Source organism: Microtus pennsylvanicus, chromosome 1 (genome assembly GCF_037038515.1).
Source record: "Microtus pennsylvanicus isolate mMicPen1 chromosome 1, mMicPen1.hap1, whole genome shotgun sequence".
NCBI lineage: Eukaryota > Metazoa > Chordata > Mammalia > Rodentia > Cricetidae > Microtus > Microtus pennsylvanicus.
The window spans coordinates 37,338,088-37,360,687 of NC_134579.1; the positions used below are offsets into that span (position 1 = coordinate 37,338,088).

Sequence of the window (22,600 nt, forward strand, 5' to 3'; positions counted from 1 at the left end):
CAAAACATACAGAATAAAGAGAGAATATTAAGAGCTTCAATGATAAAAGGTCAAGTAACATATAAAGGTAGACCTATTAGTATTACACCCAACTTCTCAATGGAAACCATGAAAGCCAGAAAGTGTTGGAGAAAGGGTATCTTGTCCCTCCCAGATGCCCAGCTAGCTTAGACCCAAAGTAATCACACAGATACTATATTGTTTAAAAACACTGGTTGACATATTAGTTCTAACTTCTTAGCAGCTAGCTCTTACATTTTAATTTAACCCATTTCTATTAATCTGCATATTGCCACATGGCTGTGGCTAATCTGGAAAAATTCCCAGCATCTGTCTCTGGCAGCTCCATGGAGTCTCTCTGACCCTGTCCCCTTTCTCCCAGTGGTGTGGGATATTCTTCAGTCTCTGTGTTGTTTTTCTTGGTTAATGAATAAAGAAACTGCCTTGGCCCATGTATTAAAGGTTATTTTCCAATTTCTCTTCTATCAGGTTCAGTGTGGTCAGATTTATATTGATGTCTTTAATTCATGTGGACTTGAGTTTGGTGCGTGATGATAGATATGGATCTATTTTTGTTCTTCTACATGTTGTCATCTAGTTATACCACCAGATAGTTTTCTTTTATTCATTGTATAATTTTAACTTCTTTGTCAAAAATCAGGTGTGTGGATTAATATCTGGGTCATCAATTTGATTCCATTGTTCAACCTCTCTGTTTTTATGTCAATACCAAGCTGTTTTGATTACTGTAGCTCTGTAATAAAACTTCATGTCAGGAATGGTGATGCCTCCAGAAGTTCCTTTATTGTACAGGATAGTTTTAGCTGTCCTGTGTTTTTTGTTTTTCCATATGAAGTTGGTTATTGTTCTTTCAAGGTCTGTTAAGAATGTGTCTGGATTTTGAGGGGGATTGCATTGAATCTATAGATTGCTTTTGGTAGGATTGCCATTTTTACTCTGTTGATCCTACCTATCCAAGAGCATGCAGGATCTTTTCATTTTCTGGTATCTTCTTCAATTTCTTTCTTCAAAGACTTAAAGTTCTTGTAAAATAGGCCGTTCACTTCTTTGGTTAGTGTTACCCCAAAATATTTTATGTTGTATGTGGCTTTTGTAAAAGGTGATGTTTCTCTAATTTTTCTCTCAGCTTCTTTATCATTTGTGTATAGGAAGGCTACTGATTTTTTTTAGTTGATCTTACTTCCTGTCACATCACTGAAGATATTTATCAGCTGGTAGAGTTTTGGGGGTCACTTATATACATTATTATATCATCTGCAAATAACAAAATTTGACTTATTCCTTTTTAAAATGAATCCATTTGGTCTCCTTTGATGTCTTATTGCTATTGCTAAAATTTCAAGAGCTCTGCTGAAAAGATATTGAGAGAGTGAACAGCCTTGTTCTGTTCCGGATTTAGTGGAAATGCTTTGAGTTTCTATATTTCATTTGATGTTGGTTGTCAGCTTGTTGTGTATTGCTTTTACTATGTTTAGACATGTTCCTTGTATTCCTTATCTTTCAAAGACCTTTATCATGAAGGGGTGTTGGATTTTGTCAAATGCTTTTTCAGCATCTAATAAAATGATCATATGTTTTTATTTCTTTCAATTTATTTATATGATGTATTACATTGATAAATTTTTGTGTGTTGAACCAGCCCTGCATCTCTGGGACAGAAGCTGACTTGGTCATGGGTGGATGATTTTTTTTATGTGTACTTGGATATAGTTTGCCAGCATTTTATTGAGTATTTTTGCATCCATGCTCATGAGTGAGATTGGTCTGTAATTCCTTTTCTTGGTTGAGTCTTTGTGTGGTTTTGGTGTTAGTGTAACTGTAGCCTCATATAAACATTCTAAGGAGTATAGGTTTTAGCTCTGCTTGGAAGTTCTGGTAGAATTCTGCACTAAAACTATCCAGTCCCTGCCCTCTTTTGGTTGGGGGGTTTGATGACAGCTTCTATTTCCTTGCAATTTATAGATCTATTTAAATTGCTCACCTTGTTTTGATTTAGTTTTGGTATATGGTATCTATCTAAAAAATTGTGCATTTCTTTTATATTTTCCAATTTTGTGGAGTACAGGTTTTTGTAGTATGACCTAATAATTCTCTGAATATCATCGGTGTCTGTGGTTAAGTCACCCTTTTCATTTCTAATTTTGTTAATTTGGATGTTCTCTCTGCCTTTTGATTAGTTTGGATAAGGATTTGTCAATCTTGTTGATTTTTTCAAAGAACCAACTCTTTGTTTCATTGATTCTTTGTATTGTTTTCTTTGTTTCTATTTTCTTGACTTGAGCCCTCAATTTGATTAATTCTCATCTTTTACTCCTCCTGGATGAGTCTGTTTCTTTTTGTTCTAGAGCTTTCAGATGTGCTGTTAAGTCACTAATGTGAGCTTTCTTCATTTTCTTTATGTGGCCAGTTAGTGCTATAAACTTTCCTCTTAGCTCTGCTTTCATGGTGCCCCATTGGTTTGGATATGTTGTGCCTTCATTTTCATTGAATTCAAGAAAATCTTTAATTTCTTTCTTCATTTCTTCCTTGGCCCAGGGGTGGTTCAGTAGTTCACTGTTCAATTTCAATGAGTTTGTAGGATATCTGAGAATAGTATTGTTAAATTCTAACTAAAATTCATGCTGATCTGATAAGACACAGGGGTTACTTCTTTTTTTATATCTGTGGAGGTTTGTTTTGTTGCTGAGTATATGATCAGTTTTAGAGAAGGTTCCATGAGGTGCTGAGAAGAAGGTATATTCTTTTGTGTTTGAGAAGGAGTTTGGGGAGAGGCCTGTGTTTTTCCCCTCACTGGGAGGTCCTAGATAGTAGTGCATCCCACCCTGTGGCTGTTCAATCAGCTATTAAGTCCCCTCAGTATTGGAGCAAACTGTGTTCCAGAGTTCCACCAAGGTTGTAGGATGATAGGCATGTTTGGGGGTGGGGTGTGGCTAGCAGTTTGAATGGCCTTGTTTCTTAAATCTTATTAGCTGCAGCTTTTGTATATACTTATTGTCTAGGAAAAGAAAGCCTTAAGAAATTGTTTTAAAATTTGGCAGGTTATTTGGGTAGGGTGATACCTTCAGAGTACCTATATTCCTGTTTCAGTTAAAAGCAGGCGACCTCTCACTAATGGCAACAATCATTTAACAATTACAAACTCATTGTCACATTATGCCATGGCTCTAATATTAAGCTCATAATGTTTGGCTCACCAAAATATACATTTCTATTTCTTTTTGCAGAAATTATTTTCTCCTATTTTATACCTGTATAAGAGTAGTCAATAATTATCTATGTAAGAGTAATAAATAACTCCACAGACTCAAAATTATGCTGTCTTGAAATTTCTTCCACTAAATTAACTAATCCATTACTTTATAACCCAGCCCCATATAATTCTCAGGACATGAACAGAAAACAGATATTTTCCAAAAATATAATGGAGATAGTCTCTAACCCAGTTGTTAATAGAGTGGTTACTTCATTCTGAAATTTCATGAGTCAAGCACCACATACATATTATTCTCAACACTACTGTCTTCTAGGCTGTAGACCTCACGGCCAAAGTTAATAATGTATCTTCAAATTACCTAAGTTTAAGACTGCTATGCAACAGTGTACTTAGTCTGTTTAACATTCTTTTAAGAGAACAATGTAGCAAACAGTCTTGCTCACCTTATATTTCCTATAAATTAATAGTTGCATCTTAAATTATGTACTCTTTCTCACAATTTCCCAGAATAATGCATGTGTGTCATTTGTTGAATGTAGCAATTGCACAGGTTGAAAGCAATGTTCTAAAATCTACCACAAAGGCTGAACTCAAAGTTTATGGATATTTAGTGATAAAAATAATGTTTGTAGTTTTGTTTGTTATCAGTTTGGACCAGTTGGAGCCACTGAATTAATCACTTCTAAAATTCCATTAATAAATTCTCTATAAAATATTCTTTTCCTTTCTTCTACTGTGTGATATTTTTCACATTGTTAAGTAAAGAAGAGAGCAGTGTCCTATTCAAGAGGCAGAAAGACACAGTCACACAGTTACACAAGCTGGACACATTGACAATTCAAACTCTCACAAAAAGAAAAAGAAAAACAATGGAAGACATGGGGAGCATGAAAGGAAGAATTAAAATCTGGTCTTGCTCTTGACTAAGTGACTCCAAGGGAGTGTTTGTAACTGTTTCCATAATGTGACAATGTTGCATTATTGCTGACTCAGAGTTAATCATTACTTTGTTAAATCCATGCACTAGGCTCCTACTGTAATCTCCTAATTTCTGCTTATAGCATTCCACCAGCTTTCTATTCAAAAGTTTCAAAGACTTTCATATACTCCTCAAAATATAGATAGGTCGTTTATGTAGACATCTCAATTTTGGTACAATATTCTGTATTCATTACATATCTGTTGTGGTAAAACACCATGACCAAAAGCAAATTGCAGAAGAAATGGATTACCTTACTTTACTGTTCCAAGAAAGACTTGGATGTTAAGGCAATTGACAAATGAAGAAGGAAGCTGACCGATCATATTTTGTTGCAGACCAGGAAACAGACTGAGCAAACTAGAAGTAGGGAAAGTCAAAAAACTCTCAAACCCCAACTCCAGTGATGTACTTCCATCAGCAAATCCGTTCTTCTAGCAATTCTGTAGTATCTTTAAGCAGCAAACCAGCTGCATACCAAATGCTTAAATACATGTACTGTTGGGAAACATTTATTAATCAAACAACCACAAACACCAATATTTTACAGATTTTATTAGACAAATCAAGTTAAGCCATAAATAGTGATTGAAAATTTTATGTAGGCAGAGTCAAATAAAGACAAGAAAAGTAAAATGCAAAATTCTGTGGACATCTCTTAAAAAAACATATACAATTTACACAGAGTAAAAGGAGACTTTTTAAAATTTAATAAAAAACAGGAATTTTATGAGATTTACACACTTTTCTTTAACAATTTTTTCAGAGAATCCGTAACTTGCTTGTTTCTCAGGCTATAGATAATTGGATTTAACAAAGGAATTATTACTGTGTAAAGCACAGAGTCTATGATATCTTGATCATCTGCTTCTTGAGAGGGAGGAAGGACGTACATAAAGAGGAGAGGCCCATAGTATAAAGACACAGATAAGAGATGGGCACCACATGTAGAGAAAGCCTTTCTTATGCCTCGGACAGACTTCCTTTGTAAAATTGTAAACAGGACCAGTGTATATGACACAAGAACAATCACAATGGTGGAGGCTTGAATTAAACCAGCCAAAACAAACACCAGTTGAAAATTAAGAGTAGAGTCAGTACAGGAAATCTTTAGTAATGGTATAATATCACAGTAAAAGTGATGCACTATGTTGGAATTGCAAAAGGTTAAAAGAAATAAAAATCCCTCATGTATTGAAGCATGGATAATGCCACCTAAAAAAGATAGGATTAATAGACATATGCAAAGCCTATTAGTCATAACCATGGGATAAAGTAAAGGTTTGCAAATGGCTACATAACGATCATAAGCCATAGCTGCCAACAGAAAGCATTCTGTAGTAACAAAGACTGCAAAGGAAAAGAATTATATCATGCATTCAGAGAAGGAAATCATCTTACTCATCTGTAAGAAATTGAGTAACATCTTTGGTGTCACTGTGGATGATAAACAGGCATCCACAAATGCCAGATGACCAAGAAAAAAGTACATGGGGATGTGTAAGTGAGGGTCATTCCATATAAGAGTGATTAGACCAAGATTACCTACAATAGTGATGAGGTAGATCACCAGGAATACCAAGAAAAGGGGCACCTGTAGCTTTGGAGAGCCTGTGAGTCCTGTAAGAACAAACTCTGTCAGTAAAGTTGAATTTTTCATTTCTGAGTTATCACTGGATATCTCCTGAAAGGAAATACAAAAAAAAGAATGGTTACCAGTATTTATAATTTAAATATCAGGAGAGTACATATGATATAGAATAATAACCATATCTATATAGCATTTAACTGTTTTTTCCTCTTACTTCTACTTATAGGATGTTTGAATAAATTAAAAAGTTGAAATAGGCAATGATTTTAATTATAAAAATGATGAAATGATGTGATATCAAAAAGTACTGCTCATATAATTAAAATGTTGATAAAATGGCTAGTCAACATTTAAAATGACATTGAGAGAAATGGTTATGATGAAAGATAATGTTCTAAAGCTTTTGGAATATCAATTTAGTGACTTTTTCTCATATTTAGTGTGTGCATGAGTGTCAGTAAAGAAGAGAAGTATTACTTGGCTTCTAGGTTTATGCTAATAAGCTGAAACTGAACATGTAGACACATTTACAAATTTGTAGTATGAGTATGCTGTGAACATCCAGTTAATGTTTCCATCATAACATGACTAGAGTATTGATGAAGTATGGGTTGTTTAAGGCATCATGTGGACCAAGCAGCTGACTGTACAAAAATGCATTTAATGAAATTATTTGAAAGAAGTTTTCTTTAAAAGTATGTTTTAATGCATAGCTCATTTTCTACTTCATATTCTTGATTACAGACTGATGTTTGTTCCATTGATTTGTTCACTCAATGCCATACAGTAGATTTTGATATGAAGAGAAGGAAATGGAAATACATAGACTAAAAGGTCTCCATATAAAAATGTAGAGAATCCTGTCAATGCACATATAGCACTTTCCAGAGTGACATGCTGTAAGAGTAGTAACTGCAGTTATCTTTGAAGTGTTGGGGTATAATATCTCCCCATTATTGGCTTCCTTGATTGCTTTCAGTCTTTTTATGGCACCCAGTTGTATATTAATAATTTCTGTGATATGCTTGAGTTAGAATCAAAGAAAACATAAAAAAGAAAATATCTGGCTAATACTCACATTACCCTCACTCAAATTATGTGAGAATTATGCCTGGGACCTGTCATAAGACACCATGTCAAAAAATTGTTTTTACAAATGATCAGAAAAGCATACAAAGCAAAGTTCAAGTAGAGAATTGAGGACTGTGTCTTAGACAAATATTAAGAAGTCTCAAAGACAAATATGCTGTCAGAAGTCAATATCAATGCTCTTGTATAATGAATAATAAAGATCCCTGATTGATGAAATTAAGAAACTTATGGATGTTACTGAGAATGGTTTCCTGAATATGACAGAGGTGAAGTCAAATAGGAGCAGGAACTGGATTCAGGAGGAAATACACTTAGAAGAAAGATGTTCCAGGGGAGCCAAAGGTTGTGGGTGTGTGGACAGTTTTTTCTCATTCAAATTATAACCTGTTACCTATGGAACATGTTTGATAAATACATCAGTGAAGAAAATTAAAATATCAAGAGGAGAAAAGGTATAGAAAAGGTGACTTAAGAGTCTTGCAAACAGAACAAAATGGAGGGAAAAAGTAGAGTCTCAGAAAACATATAATGAACAAAGTATGAAGTACAAGGAAGAACTACCAGAAAAAAAATGGAAGCTAAATGATGGGCAGGTCCTCCATGTCCAGGTTGACTTCTGTCTTCTTTCTGCTGTTCACTGATTACTTGACTACTGCCAGCTCAGGATGTTTTTAATTTCTCTTCTGAAAAAAAATCAAAATACATTTTCCTAAAAATCTATGCTTACAAAAGTCACTGAATTTGAATTTATTAGCACAAACTATGTGCTTTGAAAATATTAATATGTGTTTTGCTGATAGTTCTTTGTGTAATTAAACATTAATTCCTATTAGTTATGAGCGATGTAAGAACTTAGTTCCTCTATTTTTCTGGTTTTATTTGACAGCATTTTCATCTATATTAGTTTAATGTTTCCTGGCAGAGTAAGATCTGACCAAATATCTAATCCTTCTACAAGTGATAGAAGAAATGTAAACATTTTCCATGATTAAATGAATTATTATGTAGAATATACATTCATATGCAATCACAAATGTTTATATTTATATATGAATGTGTATGACTTCACTAAATACACATCCTCTATTCTGTCACTTCTCCAGGTGTACATCATTCTATAATTGTATGCATATGTATGTATATTCAAATAAATTATTTCTAAAGAATAAAACATTGCAAAGGTATTAGTATTTATATAATCAACCTTAAAGATTTTAACTAAAAATGTTACTAAACAAAGTAATCATTTATGCTGTAATTGCAAGAAGAAATTCATTTATAAGAACAATTGTTTCTTAGGTTTTTAAAATCAATATTCTACTTCAACAGAACTAAATTCATTGTTAAATGTATAATAAAGCATAACAAGCCAAATCAATTATTTTTATGCAATTTTGTATTTTCTTATTCATTTTTGGCCATGTGTTTTCATTGCCATCTCTCCATAACAAAGTCTAAGTTATGTGGAATTTGGTGAACAAATCTATAAGATAAACAGTCTGTAGACATGATCCATGCATTAGAAAATGGGATAAAAGTTAATTCTATAATGATATATCATTTTTAATAACTTCTTTTACATATCTCCTTCAAATTCTACAGTATGGTCAACTACTTGGTCCTCACAGTATCCTCAACTGTCCATACCTTATCAAGATGGTAGTCATATTGTTTTTATTTTATTTTATGCCAAGCAGAAATATAGTAGTCTAAATATAAAATGACTGTAGTTTAACCATAATTTAACTCTTCAGAGAACAGAGGCTTATTACTACAGATAATATTTCTCTCTTACCCATGTTATGAGATTTGTTGTAGAGGTCTTTAAGAGGTGTCAGGATTTTGAAAGCAGTAAAAAACTCAGCAATGCAGGGATACAGGAAGGCTGGTGCCAATTTTTAAGGCAATGGCTTGTTTTGGAGGTTTTATTATATAAACACAGAAAAATGCTGTTCGCATATTTCGCTTGGGTCGAGGTCAACTAACCATAGTCCTGAGAGGGGAACTGAAATTCTTCTGAGATCACAGATGTTCCCTGAGGACAAAGTGCAACTTCTATACAGGGCAGTGTGAATTAGACACAATAGAGGAGACCAAATGGCTCGATGGAACATCATAAATTTTTACATGATGAATATCCACTCACATACCCAAACCTACATTGAAAAATTTGAATTGCTTCCTAAAATACTATTTCTTATCACAAGTGATACTTTTGACAGGTTTAGGCAAACAATATTCTAAGACAGTATAGGAATGATACGATAATGTTGGTGTGTCTTCTGTTGGGCATGACTTGGGGGTCTAGGATCATAAAAATTTATGATGAGTCCTAAAGCTGCTATGATCTTTCAGGTTTTGGGATGGAAAATTCAAAGAATGAAATTAATAGACCTAAGAAGTGTGCTACAGACAGAAGTTTATTTTTTTTTTCTTTTTTGTAGTCAATAACTCAAGAGGGAGGTGAGAGAAAAAGAGAAACAGAAAAGGAGTAAGGGAGTCAAGGAGTGAGGAAAGAGAATGAGAAAGGTGGGGAGGGAGAAAAGAAGGGACAGGAAGAGGGGTGGAAGGATGGTAGAGACAGAGATAGAGACAGAGATATGAAGAGAGAGTGACAGGTCTATTTCTCTTAAGGGAGAAAATAACTTACTGCATTTGGAACTTTATAGAGTCAAGAAGCCACAAATGTTGTACCAAATATGGAAAAATAATTGGCCCCATTTCTTCTTACTACACTGGCCCTTTTGAAAGTTGATAGAAAAATCACTGATTTTGTGTCCAGCTCAGTAAAAACAGTGTTCAAGCATAACCTGCTTTACAAACTGTTGTGACCCTGTAACAGCAACTCCATTGCTACTACAAGAGGCAGTAGCTGAAGGAGGAACTGTTTGAGGATATTTGCAAGTCTATGTATATAAATTATAATCCAGATCTTTCGAACTTTGAAGCAAAGCCTTGAAACCCTTATAGAAATTTTCAGCTTTTGATAAATATTTGCTTCACTCATAATGGAGTTTCATAGAGCCTAAATGTACAACCTCAAGCAACAACATGACAATGTGACCTGAATCTTTTCTCCTGAATTAGGAGTTATCTGACATACAAGGTGAATACCGCAATAAGGTGTTAAATCTGGACTTGGGGATATTCTGGTTATTGGTAAATATTACTTACATAAATATATATCAACATTTCCATAAGACATTGGCATTATTTTGAGGCTATTGTGAATGATATTGCTTCAATGAATTCTATTCTTTTCAGTTTAAAGATGCATCCATATTATTATTATTATATTTAATAAAGAATAGTTATTAAGTGAACATTAAATGGAGTTACCCTATAATGGGGTGACAAGACTACTAGAAGAAATCACAGGCTAGCAAATAAAATGTCCAGTATCAGAAATAGGTTTCCTCTCTTGAAGCTGTTGACAAGTGAGTTCTCATAGATCCAAAGATTGCAAACTACAGTCATGGATCCTGGATAATAGCAAAACATGATGGTTAAGACTCTACTCTGAAAACCTCAGATATTTGAATCACAGAACATGGAGAAATAAAACGGGTTCTCATCTGAATGCTTCCTCTCTGCTTGATAAAATTTATAGTGTGAAAGAATATTGTTTGTAACGAAGATCCATACCAACGCAAAGTATTCATTTCTATATCATACCCCCCTTCAAATGAAAATAAACATTTACAAACAATATTTGGGAATTTGGGTGTAGTTCTTTCTATACCACTTTCTGCTTTTCCTTGGGCAACATATTTTTTGGGGTGTCCACAGACACCTTTCATGGGGTCTTGATCTACCAGACACCCTTAGTCTGGAAAGAACTCACAGGTTCTTATCCTCTGTGGAAACAAAAGCAGACCTTTTTTCCCCAAAGCAATATATCCTTAGACTCAAATTTTGAAGTCAAGATGCCTCTAAAATTTTTATGTTGGTTTAGCTTAGTAGCCTGTACAATGAAATATCTTTCATCATGGTCTTGACCTCTTTGCTCATATACTTATTCCTCCCACTCTTCAACTGGACTTTGGGAGCTCAGTCTAGTGTTCTGCTGCAGGTTTTCATCACTAGCTAGATGAAGGTTTCATGGTGATATTTAATGTATTCATCAGTATGACTATAGGGCAAGGTCAGTTTAGGCACCCTCTTCTATTGCATAGAGTCTTAGCTGGTGACATCTTTTTGGAAACCTGGAAATTTCTCTAGAGTGACATTTCTTGCCAGTCCCATAATGTCTTCCTCAATCAAGATATCTCTTTCCTTACTCTCATCTCTGTCTTTTTACTGTAGTAATAAGGGGCGGCGGCGGCTGCGTCCCCAAAACCCCAGCCGCCTGCCCTGCCCGGCTAGTTTATGCCCCGAAATAATTACACGGACACTGTATTCTTTTAAACACTGCTCTGGCCCATTTCTAATCATCTGTGTAGCGCCCCTAGGTGTGCTTACCGGGAAGATTCTAGCCTAAGTCCATCCTGGGTTGGAGCTTCATAGCGTGCGTCTTCCCTGGAGCAGGTAGCATGGCGTCTCTCTGAAGCGTCTGCTCCGGAGAGCAGAGCTGTGGAGTCTGACCTCACTTCCTCTTCCTCCCAGCGTTCTGTTCTGTTTACTCCACCCATCTAAGGGTGGGTCTATCCAATGGGCCTAGCAGTTTCTTTATTGCTTAACCAAGGAAATCAACAGATTGATATATGACACTCCCCCATCATTTTACTCTATTAATTTTTCTATGAATTTAATATTTATTTTATTATCTTAACTCCATTAATCTATGATTGTATTTTTATATTATAATTGTTTATACTGTTTTTCTTCTCCTCCCAATCCTATGTGCATTTATCCATCACTGTAATCCATTTAGAGGTCATTTTTTATCTGGATTTGTCTTTATTGTGTGCATATCTGTAATTAGTTTTTTGAATGGGAGTGCTTTTTTCTTTTACTGCAAAGCAGATGTTGCTCTGCCTGTTAGGTCTACACAGTCCAACATAGCATAGGCTTCTGAGATCCATGAACAATGTCCCAGCTCCCTGGTCACAGCAGGTCTCTGCCACCATTAAGCAATTTGTAACATGCTGCTCACAGACACCATTTAAGTGCTCAACCTCCTGAAAGAGCAATCAGCATGAACCAGGAAGCTACTGTTTCTTAAAGAAGCCGTATGGCTGTTTGCTACTAATGCTGAATCAGGAAAAACTCACTTAAAGGAGCTGAGGTACACTTGCTCACTGCCACCAGAGTCCATCTGAAAAAATGCAGTTACCAAGAACTTGCACTAAACTCTGTTTTTCTGTGTTTCTAGAATTCCTTTTCAAGGTATCTCTGGACTAATGTGTGTGTAGTTGGCCCATGTTTGTGTGCCATTCTGTAGATAGAGTTTGCTTATTTATTTCCCAGATGCTCAGACCCAAGATAATCACACAGAAACTATGGTAATCACAACACTGGTCAACCACTTAAGCATATTGCTAGCTAGTTCTTATCTTTTTTTACAAGTGCAGACTTCATAACATAACACTGTCTCCTTATACCACATATATTAGTATGATTAGTAACACGTTAATAACGAGTCTAAATTATCTGTGGTAACTTATTTTTGAAAACATATTTTAAAACACAGGGAGTGAGTTAAAATTCTTCTTTTTTAAAAAGAAGCCAGGTAATTTTGAAGATATTGACCATTTTTCCACTTCCAACTTTGATATTTACTTCAAACAATGTTTCTAAATGGATGCCATCACCGACAATGAAAAGCATTGGGAACCAGGGAATTCACATACATAGCCTTGTAGTTTAGATTTTGGTTATCCAGAAAACAAGACATTTTAGAAAGAGAATATCCAATGAACAGTGCTTTATGGAGTATAAAAAACATTTCCTCTAAAAAGATCAATGGCTCGTATGAACTTCTAGGTGTACAAAAGGAAAACCATATTCCTGGCACACAGAAAATCTAATTTTCTATATCATGAGGAGGCATTCAGAACATAAAATAGTTTATAGGATATATGAACTATACATATGTATAGTATTCATATGTAACATATAGAGATAGGTATTGTATGTATAAGTATGTCATTTATCTTGGAGATCTTAACAAATTCCTGGAACTCACTATGTACACAAGGCTGTCCTCAAACTCACAGATTCTCCTGCCTCTGCCTCCTGAGTGCTGGGATTTAAGGCATGCACCACCACCGCCCTGCTGCAAAATAGCTATTTTAAGTGATGAGGATTCAGCTTATCTGCTAGCAAGAGCTCTGAAGATAGCCCCAAATAGGAAACTCGGAAACACTCTTAAGTTATGGCACCACGCTGGGAGTAAGTGTGTGTTTTCTCGTGAGGATTATTTGTTAATAGCCGTGTTAGTCCTACTTGGTAGGTGAACTCTTTAGTCCTATATAACAGTTGCTACATCTTTCAATAAATCTTAAGACATTGTCAAAAAAAAAGAAATTAGATATTAGAAATTCTAACTGGGGAAAAGATACTAATTGGTTTTAATTCAGCATTTCTTAATCAAGCATATCTCAGAATCACACAAACAATTTCAGAAAACTCCTGAGCTTTAATGTGTTAAAGCATTCTTGGACAGAAAACAGTAATGATATGCAGAAACAGGTTAAACCATTGCAACCCAGTGTTTCACCTAATTCAATCATTTCCATGCCTGTGAGTCAGTGACTAGGACAGCTCTTTGCTGTCAGAATGTACTCTTAAGTTAGCCCCAGAGCCTTCACCATGCTGTACCATTTATGGTGGTGCATAACCCTAAGCACTGCATAGACAGAGACACCTAGTTGCAGAATATAGGAAAACCATGCTAGAAGTTTTGTCCCCAGCTGTCTAACGTTGATAATGCCGGTACTTGCTACATAGGTGGCCAAAAATAATTACAAATAGTCCTTCTGAGCTTTGGAACTTGCATGTTATAATTCCAATTTGCCAAACAAGGTGCATTTACCTGTGCTATAGTGACAAAACTGTGATTATGGCAACTAACTACTTTATGATTAGGTCTGAGGCTCACTCTGGTGGAGAAAGTTAATGCCCAGTACTATGGATCTGTTCAAAGGCTTATGAGCAGCCAAAGGCACTATGGGTAAACTCATTTGAAGGCATAAGTCATAAACAATGCCACACCAATTTGGAATTATGATTAATAGGGTGGTATTTATTTAAAGGGGAAAAAACTCCAAGACAACAGCCCTCTGCACAATCAGGAGGAAGTCTAGTCGCCGGAACCCGAGCAGGAAGCAAAAAAAAAAAAAAAAGCGAGAAGGGAAGTAGCCGCTTTTTTAAAGGGAGAGAGACCATGCCCCAATGGGCTAGTATCTCAGTGGCTATTGGCTGGAGGAGCGGAAGGACCTCCCGCAACACTCATTATGTTTGTTTAATGGTTATATTGTCCAACTGCCTCCTATATATTTAAATTCAGTTCTTACTAACTTGATTCACTTCCAACATGTAATTAATGTCATTAGAATTGGTGAAAAAAATCTTCTCTTTTTAATGATTGATGTTGGGTTCAGACTCATTGCTGACTTATGCAGATCAGTGATGTATCTTTTTTCAGATGGAAGTAAATAACAAAAATGAGTGGGTAGCCAGGAGAATTCTGGCATTTGAGCTCAGGAGTGGTGCAAACAAAACACTTATTTTTAATACCAAAGTAAGCAAAATATGAGGTGCCGTTTACTGTTAGCTTCAGCAAATGCAAGTACACTGAAAGAATGAATACACCTGGTTTGTATTATGTCTTATCTTTGGTCATGTAAAAAGATACAAGAATATTCCTTCTAGACATTTATCTTTCCCGCAGAAATACTGTGCACATACTGGGACATTGCCTTCATGTCCTTACTTTCAAGTGCAGTCACTTATAATCTATGCAATTGTTTCTAGAAGGCTACATTGTGGGAAGAACATCCTACACTCACAGTTCATAGCTCACAGTAATTCATAGTTTTCTTACACAGGTATCCAGAATTCATGTCTGGTTAAAGTGCTGATAACAAATGATGGCTGAGTAATTATCTTTAAATCACTCATTACATCATCTTTAAGCCTATATTAACCCTTCCAAGACTCAGGAAACATTACAAAAAAAGGAGTTAAAAGAATGTAAGAGCCAGATGATAGGAGAAGAGTCATGAAACTGTCTAATGGATATGACATAGACTTGCTATTCATTAATTCACAGTATCTTGGTTGTCTGATAGAGTCTGCACAAAATCAGCATGTAAAAATTTATCCATAAGTAGTGATGAGTCTCCTGGCTCTATACCCACGGGTGTCAGTGGTAGTTTGATACCACAGGGGAAAGTCACTCTCTTCAGTGATGTAGCCGCTGGTGAGTTATTTATGCTCTAGTGGATAGATCCACACCTTTGCTCATGAGGGAGGCTTTGGCTAAACCCAGTAATTCACAAGGTAAAATAGAAAACCAAAACAAAACAACATTAAGGTGGGATTGGAAGTTCATGAGTGGAGTGAACATGGAAGGAGATAAGAGAGAGCAGAAGGATGAGTATAGCCAGAGTGCACTATATAAGTGGATGAAATGTCAAAAATTAATATGTGTATTCTTTTCTTTAAATTTAATATTTGAGATGATAAAATTTCTACCTTCTCTTTCCTCCAACTCCTTACAAAAACTCATCCCCACTTGCCTTCAAATTTATGACCTCTTTTTAAAACTAATTGTTATTGAATGAATATATATATAGTCTTAGATATAATAACTTGTTCTTGAAGTTTGTCTCATATCAGTCTCTTTCCAATCAAATTATTTTTTTATCAGTTTTCCATTAGATACAGTCCTAACACCCTGTAGCTGGTGCTGGTGTACAAATTCAGATCCCTAAGGTGACATTTCAGTTCTTACTAACTTGATTCACTGCCAACATGCATCCTACACTCCCTCTCTTCAGGAGTTTGACATTTTGTTGGCTCATTCCCAAATCTCCCAAATATAGATTCTTTAGTGAAGAGAATTTGATTTTAAAATGATAAATACAGTGATGAAATAAATTGAAGAATTTAGATATAGGGGCTGGAGAGATGGCTCAGTAGTTAAGAGCAATGCCTGCTCTTTGAAATGTCCTGAGTTCAATTCCCGGAAACCACATGGTGGCTCACAACCATCTGTAATGAGGTCTGGTGCTCTCTTTTGGCCTGCAGGCATACATGCAGAAAGAATATTGTATACATAACAAATAAATAAATAGATAAATAAATATTTAAAAATAAACAAATTTAGGTATAAGTAAATAGCTTGTTTAGGTGTTTAAGATTTTATGTTTTTCAACAATTTTGAGCTCATTATACATGAATGCCATCTTTATCTTTTATTAATAATATGATGTTATTAATATTTCTTCAATAACCAACAGAAAGAAATGATACTAGTGATAAAATTTCAATTTGATAGACAATTTTAATAACTATCGGATGTAAAGGATAAGTTAGCAAGTTCTAGGAAAAAGTTTAAAAATTCAGAAATTACTTTGCAAAGAACAGCATTTCATGTTCAAATTGCTGAACAAGTCATGTAAAGGTACCCTCATTCAGATAACTTATAACTAAATACTAAAACTAAATATTAAATTTTCGTTAACTAAAATGTAATCTCTGTGAGTATAGATGTAAAAATAAAGTCAAGTTAAAGCCATACACAAGCATACAATTTGCTTTCAAACAATGGTATTTTTAAGAAAAGACTTAACAGAAAAGTTAAGTGCAATGTTTGAAATGTGTTTGGGATTTAAATGTATGATTTTGAATCAAAAGTATTACAAATTATTAATTATAACTGTATTTAACATGCTTACTTGTATTCTTAGCACTGATATGAATTGTCAAGAACTGAGTAACTGGTTTTATAACTTCTAATACATCCAGTTTCTAAGATTTTAATTAAATGTTAGTAAACCTGTTCCTTCTGAACTACTTTAAATAAATTGTACCATCATTTTATTGTTTAATATTTTAGTGACAAAGTAGTACTCTTCTGCCTTTTAAAGAATCCAGAGATCCATATAAAGTTTAAGTTAATTTTCTTAGGAGCTGTTTTCAGAGCACTACAATTTTCTCTTTATTTTTCTTTTCAATACATTCATTACTTCCTTATTTCTAAGACTATAAATAAAGGGGTTTAATAAAGGAATTACTAGAGTATAAAAAATAGCAACAGGTATGTCTTTATACTCTTCATTAACTGAACTTGGTCGAATATACATGTAGAGAAGAGAACCATAGAATATTGACACAGAGAGAAAGTGGGAAGCACAAGTAGATAAGGCTTTACTTCTTCCCTCTTTGGACTTCATTGTGAATATAGTAAAAAGGATGTAGAAATAAGATATTAGGACTACAGTAATGGTAAAACTTTGAATAGAACCAGAAAAGATAAGTATCATTAATTCATTGATGTAAGGGTCAACACATGAAAGTCTATATAATGGAAGGACATCACAAAAGAAGTGCTTGATTACATGAGACCTACAGAAAGATAACCTGAATAAGAACCCTATATGAATCATGGAATGCAGGGATCCTGCTATGTAGGCTCCTGCGGTCATCTGAAGACAGAGCTTTTTGGACATCATAGTGTGGTACTGCAGAGGGTTGCATATCGCCACATAGCGGTCATATGCCATTGCTGCTAAGAGGAAGCAGTCTGTAGTTTCAGCAAAACAAAGAAAGTAGAACTGTGCCATGCATTCATACAAAGACATTTTTCTGTCCACAGAGAAAAAGTTCTCTAGCATCTTGGGAGTGATAGCACAGGAGCAGCAGGAATCCATGAGAGCCAGGTTGCCCAGAAAGATGTACATGGGTGTGTGAAGATGGTGTTCCATGTAGATCAAGACCACGAGCCCAAGATTCCCAATCATGGTGACCAGATAGATGGTAGAGAACACCAAGAATAGAGGGGTCTTTAGATCTTGGTGGTCTGAGAATCCCACCAGGATGAATTCTGTTGTCAAGGAGTCGTTGTTCTCAGTCATCTTTATGATCATAAAAGAGAAATATGTAAGATTGAAACTGTGAATTTATCATTCTCACTTTGCTTTGTATAACTCATAGGAGCATTTCTTCTTCAAATATCACCCACTGTATTTGGAATGAAGCTCATGTATTTTGCATGGTTATTTTCTTTTCTCTTAAAAATTGTCATATTTAATGGACAGTTGTAAATTACAAAGTTCATAAGAGTTTTTGATACTTCTAGGGTGAAAACTCAAATTGGAAAGGGTTACCTTTCTGCAAAATGTAAAGGCATAAAGAAAATTTATGTTGCCCAAATTTGGCTCAGTATCCTCAAATAATTTGTTTTATTTTTTTCGATGTTCCCCTTTCTCCCAAAAATTTAAAATCAATTTTCTTATAATTATGACAAAATTATTTTCACATCTCTCCCAGAGCAATATAATTAGGAAAAAATGTGTCACAGATGTATTAAATTTATATATAAGAGGTTACCTGAAGATCATTAATGGCATGGAGAGTGAGTAACCTGCAATAAAATCACCCAGGTTGCCTAAGATAAAATAAATTTATATTATTGTCTCTCTTCTCTTTTCCTTGTCACAAAAACTTCCACAAATGTTGATTTTTCTGTAGATTTATTCATATTGATTTTTCCAACTATCTAAATCCTTCCTCTTATTTGTAAGAGACATTTTATATTCAAAGTTATTAATAAAATTTTAACTCAATTTCCTAGACCACAACAATGTCATATTCTGAATAGTAGAACATATTACCATTCACAACAATATCCACAATTTCTTATACATAATTGGACCATCCTTTTTTTATTTCTCTCATAAGTGCTTCAATGATTTTTTAATTATACTATAAACATTTTGTGGCTTATTGTTACAAACATCTGTGAAAGATGATAATGTATGATGAAGCAAAAGAAGATTTAATTCTAACCCACTCTGTATCCAATGACCTTGATTAAGTGCTCTAATTTTTTTATATCCTAGTACTGGTTCCAAGTGAATTTTTTCCTTTGCTAATAGAATTACCTATAAGACAAATGTTGAGTTGGGTTGTGGTGGTCTATGCCTTTAATTCCAACACTAAGGAGGCAAAGACAGGCTGTTCTCTGTGAGTTGAAGCCCAGACTGATCTAAGGAGCTAGTTCTGGAATACCCAAGGTGATACAGAGTATCCTTGTCTTGAAAAACTAAAAAATAAAACAAAAATTATTGATGATGCTCTTTCCTTGGTGTTATCTACCACATCTTGCTCTTCAATAAAGGAATTGGGAAGGCTTCTGGGAGGGGAAAGGATATGGACAAAATGAGTCTTATAGGAAAATTTTTAGGACAGAGATAATGTAATAAAAAAGAGTAGGTTAAAAAAAACAATGTTCAAAATCTTCCCTTCTGAAACAAGAATGCTTATTTATGTTAATGATTCCTTAGAATATTATGAATCTCTATACTATAGTAAATAAACTTTAATAAATAAGTTTGCTTCTTAAACATGTCTTAATGCTTGGATAGAAATCCTTTTAAACTTTAAACAAATTTTGGAATGCTAGTTTATTTCCTATTTATCAGAGGTACATTAGGGCTTACTATCAAATTTTATCATTTTAATTTGATGATCTTATTATGTTTGCATTTCTATAACCAGATCATTTAAAAATGTGGTGGAAATTCTCTTTCCCTAGTAACTAAGTGCAATGTATAGCATTAGATAAAATAGAAATAACTTACAATGTATATGTTTACATTACAAAACAGACTATTTTGTGATACTATGTGTATTTTCTGAAATCCCATCCTTTCAGAAAGTCATATTTTGCAAGAAATTTTAGTCTATTTCCACATAACATTCCATTACTCAGAAAATCAGAAAGAAGTTTAAATTTAGAAAGAACAGAAATAGGATCAAAAACCCATTGCCATTGTTCTTGAGTTCTCAGTAGTCCTCATTGACCACTATGTTCAGTGAGTCCGGTTTTATCCCATGCTTTTTCAGACCCAGGCCAGCTGGGTTTTTGATCCTACTGCACGTACTGGCTTTGTGGTAGCCTAGGCAGTTTGGATGCTCACCTTACTAGAACTGGATGGAGGTGGGTGGTCCTTGAACTTCCCACAGGGCAGGGAACCCTGATTGCTCTTTGGGCTGACAAGGGAGGGGGACTTAACTGGGGGAGGGAGAGGGAAATGGGAGGCGGTGGCGGGGAGGAGGCAGAAATCTTAAATAAATAAATAAATTTTAAAAAAAGAAACAAAAAAAAAGAAAAAAGAAAGAACAGAAATAGTAATTAATGTATTTGATGGCAAAAGTTTAAAGTAAAAATAAATTAGAATACCTCTCTTACCTGATTTTACTGAGAAGATTTTTGTCAGTACAGTCTTTGCTTTATGATGCAAACATCAGAATTCATGAATATATATTTATCACACTCTAATGTGTTTGCATTTAAAAGAATGAATATCCCAGAGGTGGCCTACAAGTCAGTGTTAATAATTATGCCCATTAAACTGCAAAGTTAAAAAGTTTTCCATCAAGTCCCAAAGGAATTTCCCAGTGCTGGCACCAGAGTACCTTGAGATATTAACTACTAAAACGTATAAACCCATTAAGCGCACCTACAAATGTCCTATAAAACAATGAGATTCAAACAAAGGTTTTTCAGAAAGTCTACTCAGAGATTTATACTAATCTGACATTTTATAATTCTCTCCTCACCACTGTTTATATTAAAACGTGTGCATAGTGCAAAAATGTACCCCTGGATCTGTGTGTTTATATATATTTTATCAAACATATTCTACTTACAACTTTCTCCTTGCTTTGTTCTCCCGATAAGCTTCATTTCAACTTTAGTATGAATTTTTAGAGGTTTCTGTGCCCATTATAACTAATTCTTTAGCCTTTATTGGGTTTTATTCAAGAAAGCATAATAAAGAATGCTTAATTATTTCCCAGAAGTTACTTTTTTAAAATAAAATCTTTTATTTTAATTGTATGGGTATTTTGCCTGTATGTATGTTTATAGACCACGTGAGTACCTGAGACACACAGAGGCAAGGACACCAGATCCCATAGAACTGGAGTTACAGACTGAGATTAACCACCATGTCCATGCTTGGTATTTAACCCAGGTTCTTACACAGAAGAGCAAGTGCTCTTAAATACAGAACCATTTCTCCAGTCTCCATTGTAGAAACAATTCTAACTTGGAGAGGAAAATAGAAGGTTTAGTAGATTTAAATATTTTATTAATTTTACTATATGACTTGATTGCCTCTTCTCATTTGTAACACAGAATTAAATGCTATGTACTGTTTTTAAAATATTTTATTTATATTTCTTTGTCAAAAAATAGGAAGTTCGAAGGTGTGTGGATCAATATCTGGGTCTTCTATTCAGTTCCATTGGTCCTCACATCTGCTCTTATGCCAATACCAGACTATTTTCAATACTGTAGCTCTGTAATAGAGCTTGAAATCAGAAATTGTGATGCCTCCAGAAGTTCTTTTATTTTACAGAATGGTTTAGCTATCCTGCATTTTTTGCTTTTCCATATGAAATTGAGTGTATTAAAATGAGCGGCGGGGCTGCGTCCCCAGCACCCCGGCTGCCTACTAGCTTATGCCCCAAAATAACACACAAATTGTATTCTTTTAAACACTGGTTGGCCCATTATATCTAGCCTCTTCTCCGCTAACTCTCGCACCTGTACTAGCCCATTTCTAACAAAGTGTGTAGCACCAAGGTGCGCTTACCGGGAAGATTCTAGACTATGTCCATCCTGGGCCGGAGCTTGATCACGTCTGCCTCAGAGAGCAGAGCTATCGCATCTTCCCGGGAGAGGGGAGCATGGCGTCTCAGCTCACTTCCTCTTCCTCCCAGCATTCTGTTCTGTTTACTCCAGCCACCTATGTTCTAACCAATAAAATGGGCCAAGGCAGTTTCTTTATTTTTTAACCAATGACCTTCCTCCATCAATTGAGTGCTGTTCTTTTGATGTCTATGAAGAATTTTGCTGGGATTTTGATGAGCATTGCATTGAATTTGTAGGTTGCTTTTGGAAAGATTGCCTTTTTTACTATGCTAATTCTGCCTACATAAGAGTATGGGAGATCTTTCCACTTTCTGGTGTCTTCTTCAATTTCTTTCTTTGAAGATTTAAAGTTCTTGACAAAGAAGCAAAAATATCAAATGGGAAAAACAAAGCATATTTAACAAATGGTTCTGGCATAACTGGATATCAACACGTAGAAGAGTGAACATAGATCCATATCTATCAACATGCACAAAACTCAAGTCCAAATGGATCAAAGACCTCAGCATAAAGCCACCCACACTGAACCTTATAGATGAGAAAGTGGCACAAACACTTGAACACATTGGCATAGGAGACCAGTTCCTAAATATAACCCCAGAAGTACAGAAACTGAGAGAAACAGTTAATAAATGGGACCTCCTAAAACTGAAAAGCTTCTCTAAAGCAAAGGGCATGGTCAACAAGACAAAACAACAGCCTACAGAATGGAAAAAGATTTTCACTAACCCCACTTCAGATAGAGGTCTAATCTCCAAAATATACAAAGAACTCAAGAAATCGGTCATCAAAAGATCACATAATCCAATAAAAAATGGAGTACAGATCTAAACAGAGAACTCTCCACAGAGGAATCTAAAATAGCTTAAG

The 22,600-nt window shown here is 34.9% G+C and overlaps 1 protein-coding gene and 1 pseudogene across 1 annotated transcript; both read right to left on the reverse strand.

Moving 5' to 3' along the window:
• Nucleotides 1–4,950: 4,950 nt before the first annotated feature.
• Nucleotides 4,951–5,874, reverse strand: LOC142839047 (olfactory receptor 5H2-like; annotated as a pseudogene).
• Nucleotides 5,875–16,991: 11,117 nt separating this feature from the next.
• Nucleotides 16,992–17,921, reverse strand: LOC142839052 (olfactory receptor 5K3-like). Its single transcript, XM_075954922.1, has one exon. The coding sequence runs from the start codon at nucleotides 17,919–17,921 to the stop codon at nucleotides 16,992–16,994; it is 930 nt and encodes a 309-aa protein (XP_075811037.1).
• Nucleotides 17,922–22,600: the final 4,679 nt, after the last annotated feature.

Excerpts from the sequence above, each read along its gene's own strand:
- LOC142839052 (XM_075954922.1), bottom strand. The coding sequence starts at position 17,921 with ATGACTGAGAACAACGACTCCTTGACAACAGAATTCATCCTGGTGGGA.